The sequence below is a fragment of the Blennius ocellaris genome, assembly GCF_963422515.1.
Source record: "Blennius ocellaris genome assembly, contig: SCAFFOLD_394, whole genome shotgun sequence".
In the NCBI taxonomy this organism is placed as follows: Eukaryota; Metazoa; Chordata; class Actinopteri; order Blenniiformes; family Blenniidae; genus Blennius; species Blennius ocellaris.
In genome coordinates this window covers 2,501-12,272 of record NW_027662050.1, presented here as the reverse complement: position 1 = coordinate 12,272, position 9,772 = coordinate 2,501, and the positions used below count along the sequence as shown (strand labels likewise).

Genomic DNA, 9,772 nt, shown 5'->3' with positions numbered 1-9,772 from the left:
CACACACACACACACACACACACACACACACACACACACACACACACACACACACACACACACACACACACACACACACACACACACACACACACACACACACACAGGTGCGTCACATCTTGTTGGCCTTCCAGGTGAGGTAGGAGTTCCAGGCGACGGCGACGATCTGGACGACGGCGAGTCTGGAGACGAGACAAACAGACGGGACGTCAACAAAACCTCCGGCCGGCCAATCAGCTCGCGGTCCTCCGCCCGCCGCCTCTCACAGCATCTGCAGGGTTTCCGGACCAGGTTTCCACGGCAACGGTTCAAGTCACAGCGCAAAACTTTTAACTTTCACAGAGTGTGGCGTGTCCATCTCAGTTAGCGTTAGCATTAGCGGCGTCGCACCTGTGATGCAGCGGGATGAAGTAGAAGTTGGCGATCTGCACCGGCGGCCAGAGCTGAAACAGAAACGTGTCGTTCAGAAGCAGCGTCTCGTTTCGACAGACGACGATCAGAAGGAGAGAAAACGTACGTAGTAGTTGGAGATCAAAGCGTCGCTGTAGTCCTGCAAGACAAAGCCACAGACCACGGCGTTAGCTTAATTATGTGGTCGTGTTATACTGTGACCCCCCCCCCCCCCACACACACACACACACTCTCTCTCTAAAGGTCACGTTCTCGTTCCAATCTCAACAGTTTTTTAATTACAAATCAGCTCGTTTTGCTTCTGGAGGTCAAACGAGGTCAAAACGTGTTTCAGCTACGAAACAAGAAACTTTTCTTTGCTCTTCCTTCAGTCGCTTTTAGGAAACGTCGTCTTCATTGACGAGGGAATGAGATCAAAGTAGATCAAAGTGACGGCTGGTTGTGATAATGATAATAATAATAAGAACAACAAAGCGTCTCACCCTCTTCAGTTTGTTGACGTTCTCCTCCACTGAGAGTCCGTTCAGAACTCCGGAGATACTGAGGAACGCTGCCAGGAAACATGGAGCGAAACACAACTACACACACACACACACACACACACACACACACACACACACACACACACACACACACACACACACACACACACACACACACACACACACACACACACACACACACACACACACACACAGTGTATGAACATTTAGCTACTTGCAATACCAAGTACTGCAATGAGTACTCTGAAGAAGAAGAAGAAGTAGTAGTAGAAGAAGAAGAAGTAGTAGTAGAAGAAGAAGAAGAAGTAGTAGTAGAAGAAGAAGAAGTAGTAGTAGAAGAAGAAGAAGAAGTAGTAGTAGAAGAAGTAGAAGAAGAAGAAGTAGAATAGTAAAAGAAGAAGTAGAAGAAGTAGAATAGTAGAAGAAGAAGAAGTAGTAGTAGAAGAAGTAGAAGTAGTAGTAGTAGAAGAAGTAGAAGTAGTAGTAGTAGAAGAAGTAGAAGAAGAAGTAGAAGAAGTAGAAGTAGAAGTAGAAGAAGTAGTAGAAGTAGAAGAAGAAGTAGAAGAAGTAGAAGAAGAAGTAGAAGAAGAAGAAGTAGAAGAAGTAGAAGTAGTAGAAGTAGAATAGTAGAAGAAGAAGTTGTAGAAGAAGTAGAAGGAGAAGTAGAAGAAGTAGAAGTAGAAGAAGAAGTAGAAGAAGTAGTAGAAGTAGTAGAAGTAGAAGAAGAAGTAGAAGAAGAAGAAGAAGTAGAAGAAGTAGAAGTAGTAGAAGTAGAATAGTAGAAGAAGAAGAAGTTGTAGAAGAAGTAGAAGGAGAAGTAGAAGAAGTAGAAGTAGAAGAAGAAGTAGAAGAAGTAGTAGAAGTAGAAATAGAATAGTAGAAGAAGAAGTTGTAGAAGAAGAAGAAGAAGTAGAAGTAGTAGAAGAAGAGGAGGAGAAGAAGAAGTACAAGTACAAGTAGAAGTAGTAGTAGTAGAAGTAGAAGTAGGAGTACAAGTAGAAGTAGAAGTAGAAGTACAAGTAGAAGTACAAGTAGAAGTACTCTCACCTGATCCACCAGCATTTTCTTCATGGCGGCACTTTTACTTCCTCCGACCACCAGTTTGTCCAGAACCTTGTACCATCCCCCGATCACCGGCCCCTTAAGACACCAGACGGCCAATCAGACGCTTCGGATTCCCGACGGACCTTCTGAAGCGTCTTGCTAACGTTTGTCCAGCGTCTGGCTAACGTTTGTCCAGCGTCTGGCTAACGTTTGTCCAGCGTCTCGCTAACGTTTGTCCAGCGTCTCGCTAACGTTTGTCCAGCGTCTGGCTAACGTTTGTCCAGCGTCTCGCTAACGTTTGTCCAGCGTCTCGCTAACGTTTGTCCAGCGTCTGGCTAACGTTTGTCCAGCGTCTGGCTAACGTTTGTCCAGCGTCTCGCTAACGTTTGTCCAGCGTCTGGCTAACGTTTGTCCAGCGTCTCGCTAACGTTTGTCCAGCGTCTGGCTAACGTTTGTCCAGCGTCTCGCTAACGTTTGTCCAGCGTCTCGCTAACGTTTGTCCAGCGTCTCGCTAACGTTTGTCCAGCGTCTGGCTAACGTTTGTCCAGCGTCTCGCTAACGTTTGTCCAGCGTCTGGCTAACGTTTGTCCAGCGTCTCGCTAACGTTTGTCCAGCGTCTGGCTAACGTTTGTCCAGGCCACGAGTACAAGTTCTACATGTAGGGACGCACCGATGCCACGAGTACAAGTACTAACCAATCATTTCTTTTCAAACTGACCCGGCATCAGCTTTATGGCAGGACATGCTATAGCTAGCTCGTTAGCATACAAACATGAAACAGTCTTTCACCAAACTTCCCCAGAACCATGAGAACCTGAAGGGTTCCGCTACGAAGCCCCGCGGAACCCCACGTCACTTCAATTCACTCTTTCCACAGTTCTGATGAACATTTATCCTGAATTGACGGAAACGTTTCGTTGGTCACGAAGGAAAGACGTCGCCGAGACGACCGACCACGAAGAAGAAGCCGATGCTCATCATCCTCGCCGTCCGCGGCACGTTGTGGTTGGCTAGCCCTCGCCGCTCGATCAGCTGCTGGGAGACGACGTCTCCGACGCCCACCAGGGAGCCTGGGGGACGCGCCACAAACCACGTTAGCTAGCACGTCACGAGGACTAGCTAGTATACAGCTTTGGTTGGGACTAATGCTAAAGCTAACAGTCGCTCATTAAGCTAGATGCCGTTGTGTCCGTTAGCCTCATCGTCGGGGTTAGCTCGAGATGGCCACACCATTTAGGTGACAGATTTGGCTAATGCTAAAGCTAACAGTCGCTCATTAAGCTAGTTACTTTTGTATTAGCTGCTCTTAGTTAAAGGCGAATGCTAGTCATGCTAACAGAGACGTTAGCTCTGCAGTCGAGACGGTTGAGCTAGCTCACTTAGCTTACAGTGGCCGCGCGTCACAGCCTGTTGTTAGCATGTTAGCTAACAAGAAAACTGTAATAGCTGAAGTTTAAATGCAATTATTTTTTTGGTCATTTACATTTTTATTGACTTCTTTTCCAATAAACAAGAACAGCAAAAATATGCACAAATAATAGTAACAAAATAAAACAAAATATGATTAAAGAAAAAAAAGAAAGTCATAAAAATAAATGAAAAAAAGGAAATAAGAACAAATTATTTATAGTTGAAAAGAATTTTGTTTTTCTTCCAAACATTTATTCTATTTTTTCTCAATCGATTTTTTGTTTCAATTTTCCTTTTAAAAGCACATTAAATAAATGTAATTCAAATTATTTTCATGTAATACAGTTCTTTAATAAATGTTTGAATTCTGATGCAATTATAAATGACTTTATTTGGTTGTGATATATTTTAAAACTATAATTTGATATTATTTATTAACATTATTTCCATTTAAAAAGTGATATTTTAGGATTTTATTTCTATTTTTAAATCATTTCAGTTTGTCTTCACATTAAAGACTTTATATGCATTAATGTTCTTTCACACATGAGGAGTTTAATCAGTTTCCACATTTTTGTGAATGAATCATGATATAAAAACAGACTCTATAGAGAACGCTGCCCCCTGCTGGCCATTGGCCTGAATTACAACATTTTAAATAAAGTATTTCTGGAACCGTTTTCATTGTAAATTCAACACAAAAAGGTGAAAGTGAACTTTTCATCTCTTACAGCTCACATTAGTTTTACTCGTGAATCACCTCTGTGAAAAAAACAACAACAACATTCCAGCCAATCAGGACGCTTGAATCAGTTACAAAGTTTGTTTAGAGTTCAAAGGTCGTGTGTGAACGGTGAAGAAGTGACCTGCGGTGATGACCTGCACCGTCCAGGGTCTCTTCTTCATCAGCAGCTGGTACGACCTCCACAGGCCGGCCATGCTGCTCCAGGTCAGAGGTCAGAGGTCAGAGGTCAAACCCTGTTTACAGACACATAGACAGCACATGTATTCATCTAAAGAGAAAGAAACTGCAGTGCTGGATCTCCCCCGCCCACCAGCACAGCGTGACTTTAACCCCCCCCCCCCCTAATGCGTCCCGTTACGTTTTCTATTAACCCGTGATTCATTCATTCACCTGCTGATTTAAACTGGCGTCAAGTGAGCCCGCATTCAATTTTAACTGTGCTTTTATTAACACATTTACGGTAAAACACAAGACATCGTAAGGGCGCAACGCTGGAAGGAAGTCCTTCAAAATTAAAGCCCTGAACGCAACGACAGAGTCTGTTTTCAAAATGCAATAAAACGGAATCCTTCATAGGTTTACATCTAATTCCACTTCAGAGTCATACTAGACATACTCCTTTACCACTGCAAGAAATATGAAATAAAATTACTGTAGGGATTTGGAGAAAGGTACTTTTAAACTTGGAGCTAATTAATGAAAATAATGGTCTCGTCTGTTTTCAAATTGCAATAAAAAAAGATTCTTCACAGGTTTATGCCTGAATTCATATCAGTGCAATACTAGACATAGTCATTTGTTACTGCAAGTAATATCAGAGAATATTACTGTAGAAATTTGGAGAAAAGTACTTTTAAACTTGGATCTATCCAATCTAAAATAATGGTCTTGTCTTCGTTAATTTGCTCCAAGTCTAAGAGTACTCCATTCCTTTTTATGGCAATTTGAAAACAGGCGATAGAACATTATTTTCGATCAACAGCTCCAAGTTTAAACGTACTTTACTCCAAATTTCTACAGTAATATTCTTTGATATTACTTGCAGTAACAAAGGAGTATGTCTAGTATTGCTCTGAAGTAACATTGGGTGTAAACCTGTGAAGGATTCCATTTTATTGCATTTTGAAAACAGACTGTCTGTCGTTGCTTTCAGGGCTTTAATTTTGTAGGACTTCCTTCCAGCATTGCGGCCGTACGCTGTCTTGTGTTTTACCGTAAAGGCGCTAATAAAAGCGCAGAGCCCAGAGAACAGCCAAAGTGGGTTAAATAACTCCACTGAATCCGACACAAACTCCACATTTGAGCCGCCTGTGGCTCATTTTGACGGATTATCGCCGAGCCGAAGTAAAGACTGGACGTCTGTGGGACGAAGAAGTCTCAGAATGAGTTTGTGGCTCAAGCACAGTTTCAGAAATAACGAAATAAAACCCTGAAATGTCGCTTTTTCAGACGGAGTCTGGTTCGAGCGTCAAAATCACGTCTCCCTAACTATCGTCTGCAAACTGGCCCACTAACTCGTGACACCAAACTAAACTAACTAGTACCGCACGTCAGCAACTTTATGAATAAACAGCGAGTTGGAATTTAGAGGAATGACAGCTGATATTATGATTTTAGTCTTTTTTAGAGACATTTTCTTCTGGAGACTCGTGTTTAAACAGCGTCTGTGCTGCGTTCACTGGCAGTCCGGGGAAAAATAACTCCGCGAAATGGGGATAAAACTCCACAAAATGTGGCCAGCGCGTGTTAATAAGAGCCGGAATGTGCGACAAAACGTGTTTATATGATGAGAAATGTGGATGAAACATGTCTGGAAGAGGAAAGGAGGATAAAACGTGTGTGAAAGAGGAAAGGAGGATAAAACGTGTTTACCTGTCAATGATTCCGGCTGGACTCGAGACGCCTTCACGGAACCCGCTGCGGCTCGGAATTTTAAATTCTTCACCTTTGAACTATAAAATTAAACAAACTCAGAAGCCGTTTTTAAATGTCATTTAAAATGTGTCTTAAAACAGCTTCTTCGATTTATGTCTGAACGCTTTTGGAGCGACTTAAAACAAAACGGAACGACAAGTGATTACTGACATTTACACATTTATCCCAGATTAAAAAGACTGCTGAGTCATTAAACGTAAACTAGACATGAACAAAACAACCACATTAATCATTTTAGTAACTCAATTTACCAGAAAAGAAAAATCAAAACTTTATTCTGTGACTGTGGAAAAAAAAACAAATTGTGCATTTCCTGCAGCTCCTGAACGCAGCACCGGCGCTGGATTCGTCACTTCCGTCATAAACGTGACGCGCGCTGCGCTGCGCCGCCCCCTGGAGGCCAAAGGTCAGTGACGCGGCTTGATGTCAAACATGAAGTGTTTTTAATTTAATTTTTTTAATTAAGACTTTAAAAACTATAAGCAAAGTCACAGAAATCTAAAATTAATTAAATGAATTAAAAAGTGAATTTTTGACAATAAATCTAAAAGCAAATCTCTTTCTTCTTCTCCTTCAAACATTGATGGTAAAAACCAGTTAAATCAACACAGCGAATGAACACGTGCAGCTCCTACAGGTCAGCTAAACTGACTATCCAATCAGAGGGCAGGGATACTCTGACGTCACCATAGAGACCCCTGCCACTATTTACCCGGCAACAGATGATGGTGAGAATGTGATTGGTTAAAAGCTTTAACATGTTTGGAATAAGAGAGATGTATACATCTATCTTATATTACAAAATATATTAAATATATATTGCTTCAGCCCTGATGGCCCACCACTGATATACATACATACATACATACATACATAAATATATAAAATTAAAAAAAGTCAAGTAAAATGACCTCCAAAAACAAATCAGTTTAATTTCAAAATATGAATTTAAAACATAAAAAAACAACCACAAATAACCACAAATCAAAGTTTTAAAAAAAGGTTTTATTCTGTACAAATGAACCACGTCCAGCAAAACGTGGAGTCGAACTCGTCGATGTGGCGCCGGCGTCCGACAAACAATGGGAACGTTAAAGTCCACGATGGTAAACAACTTCCAGAGTTTTCCAACCTTCTGGTTCAATAAATAAAAAACTTCCAGGTGACGCCGCCGTTCTCCTGGACTCCTTTTTCAAATTCTAGCTGAACGAGTGAATGCGGCGTAGCGGTGCGGTGCGGTGCGTTCACTGGCTCACGGAGATCCCGCCGCCGGTCTGGAGGTCCTGGTTTCACCTGCAGAGACTCGCTACGTCTGGAACTCCGGGAGACAAAAAACCTCGGGAGGAACGTCGGCGTTCCGTCAACAACAAACGTGTCGCCAGGTGTTTGGGTGAAGCCGGGGGGCGGGGCTAAGCTCCTCCTCCTCCCATAGCTCCTCCTCCTCCCATAGCTCCTCCTCCTCCTGTAGCTTCACCTCCTCCTCCTCCTGCTCCTCCTCCTCCCCCTCTTCTTCCTCCTCCTCCTCCTCCCCCTCCTCCTCCTCCTGCTCCTCCTCAGCAGTCCATGGCTTCGTCACTCTCCCCCCAGTCTGACGGAGCGTCGGTGCCAAAGTAACGATCCCCGAAATTCCCTGAGAGAAGGAGGTCAAGGAAAGACGGTTTCAAGGTCAAAACAAACATACGAAGAAACGAGAGTCCGGCTGAAGCTGATAAATAAATAAATAAATAACTTAAATCAGTGTTTTTCAACCTTCTTTGAGCCGAGACACACTTTTGTCTTTGGAGAACTCTGGAGTCACACCACCACTTTCATCTCTTTGATGTTTGTCTCCTTAGATTGGGTGATAAAGTCACTATGTGATGTCACTGAGCGCGTCGTTAACATAAAAGACATTTATCATCTAGACCAGTGTTTTTCAACCTTTTAGAGTCAAGACACACTTTTGTCTTAGTAAAACTCTGGAGTCACGCCTCCACCTGAAAATGTTAAAATGTTAAACTCTGTAGCCTCTATTAACAATATAAAGTCTTTCTCATCAAAGTTTTATCAACAGGAATCCAGTAAATCCAGAAAGCAAGGACTTTTTTTAATAGTGCCTCCGTCAGTGTGAAACCTGGACCTGATGGATGAAGAGCTGAGATCCTGGTTTTCTAAAACTTCTCCATCACTGTCACTGACACAGTACTTTGATACAAGATGGTAGCAGGAGGTGGAGATGAACCACACTGACGTCTGTCACTTTACATTTCACCTGCACACCCTAACGTAGAGTTTCTCCCCCCTCTGGTGTTTCCTCCAGGTCGTCAGCTGAGTCGTGGGAAATTATCACATTTCACATTATTTTCTAAAAACCTTTGCTCTCACAGTGTGTTGCAGAGTAATCATGTATAAATACTCTTCACCACTAGAGGGCAGCACAGAACTTTGCCGGTGAAATGTAAAGTGACAGACGTCAGTGTGTCAAACCAACCTGCTGCTCATGTGGACGTTGGACTTTCTATTTTCTCTATAAAAGCAACATTGGAACGACTGTAATTATTTAAAAATGTCTTTTTTTTTTTAAATGATCGTGACATCCTCATGCTTAAATGAAAAAAAAGCAAAAAAACCCAAACAAACTGTGAACGGTGATCATTTCCCAGGATACACCTGGCTCTACCTGGAGGAAACACCAGTGACCTAAATAGCCCCCACCCCCCGCCCCCCCCCCCCCTCACCGATGCCCGGGATGATGTGGAAGTGCTGGTTGACCTCCTTGTCCACCGCCGTGGTGATGATGCGGACGCGGGGGAAGGCGTACGCCACCGAGTGGACGCCAACCTCCGCCATCAGCAGAGAGAGCAGGAAGATCTTGTCCTCCGCTACGTCATGGTCCTTCAGTCGGGGGGGGGGGGGGGGGGGGAGGAGGAGGGGGAGGGGGAGGGAGAGGAGGAGGAGGAAGAGGAGGAGGTGGAGGAGGAAGAAGGGGGGGAGAGGAAGACGAGGAGGAAGAGGAGGGGGAGGAGGAAGAGGGAGAGGAGGAGGAGGAAGAAGAGGAGGAGGAGGAAGAGGAGGAGGAAGAGGAAGAAGAGGAGGAGGAAGAAGAGGAGGAGGAAGAGGAGGGGGAGGAGGAGGAGGAAGAAGAGGTGGAGGAAGAGGAAGAAGAGGAGGAGGAAGAGGAGGGGGAGGAGGAGGAGGAAGAGGAAGAGGAGGAGGAAGAAGAGGTGGAGGAAGAGGAAGAAGAGGTGGAGGAATGAAACAAAGGGTGCAGTGAGACGTGTGCTGCAGAAGACGAGACCTGGTTTCCACGGCGACGGTCTGGACGCCGTGGGTCAACGTGACGGAGGCTGAGTGACGGCGTTCCCACCAGCAGGACTCTGACGGCCATGAGCGCCGCGGCGCCGGTGGACACGGTGCTGTCCATCAGGATGACGTAGTCCTCGCTCACGTCTTTGGGCAGGCGGAGGTAGTGGAGCTGAGGACACAGGGGGACACATGAGCTGTCCCACGTCCCGGAGACACCGTGGTGCGTCTGAACACTGTAGCTAGCTGGGCCGCTAGCCCAGGGGCTAGCAGAGCAACTAGCTGAGCCACTAGCCCAGGAGTTAGCAGAGCAACTAGCAGAGCAACTAGCCGAGCCGCTAGCCCAGGGCGATAGCAGAGAAACTAGCCGAGCAACTAGCCAAGCCGCTAGCCCAGTCATTAGCAGAGAAACTAGCGGAGCAACTAGCCAAGGGGTTGGCAG

At 44.5% G+C, this 9,772-nt stretch overlaps 2 protein-coding genes across 2 annotated transcripts in view; both read right to left on the bottom strand.

Moving 5' to 3' along the window:
* On the bottom strand, nucleotides 1-6,004 carry mpv17 (mitochondrial inner membrane protein MPV17). Its single transcript, XM_080521845.1, has 8 exons — nucleotides 5,986-6,004; nucleotides 4,235-4,346; nucleotides 2,913-3,028; nucleotides 1,962-2,054; nucleotides 894-989; nucleotides 518-550; nucleotides 391-443; nucleotides 1-182 (listed from the first exon to the last, which is right to left on the bottom strand). Exons 2-8 carry the CDS (start codon nucleotides 4,305-4,307, stop codon nucleotides 113-115), a joined length of 534 nt encoding a protein of 177 aa, XP_080377971.1. The 5' UTR covers nucleotides 4,308-4,346; nucleotides 5,986-6,004; the 3' UTR covers nucleotides 1-112.
* Nucleotides 6,005-7,032: 1,028 nt separating this feature from the next.
* LOC308148380 (uridine-cytidine kinase-like 1) overlaps nucleotides 7,033-9,772 on the bottom strand; it is a gene marked incomplete at its 5' end in the record, with an annotated part of 3,419 nt that continues 679 nt past the window's right edge. The window contains 3 exons of the mRNA XM_080521844.1: nucleotides 7,033-7,678; nucleotides 8,766-8,922; nucleotides 9,395-9,502. Coding sequence (XP_080377970.1) covers nucleotides 7,602-7,678; nucleotides 8,766-8,922; nucleotides 9,395-9,502 — 342 coding nt within the window. The 3' untranslated portion in view covers nucleotides 7,033-7,601. The remainder of the gene's footprint in view (nucleotides 7,679-8,765; nucleotides 8,923-9,394; nucleotides 9,503-9,772) is intronic.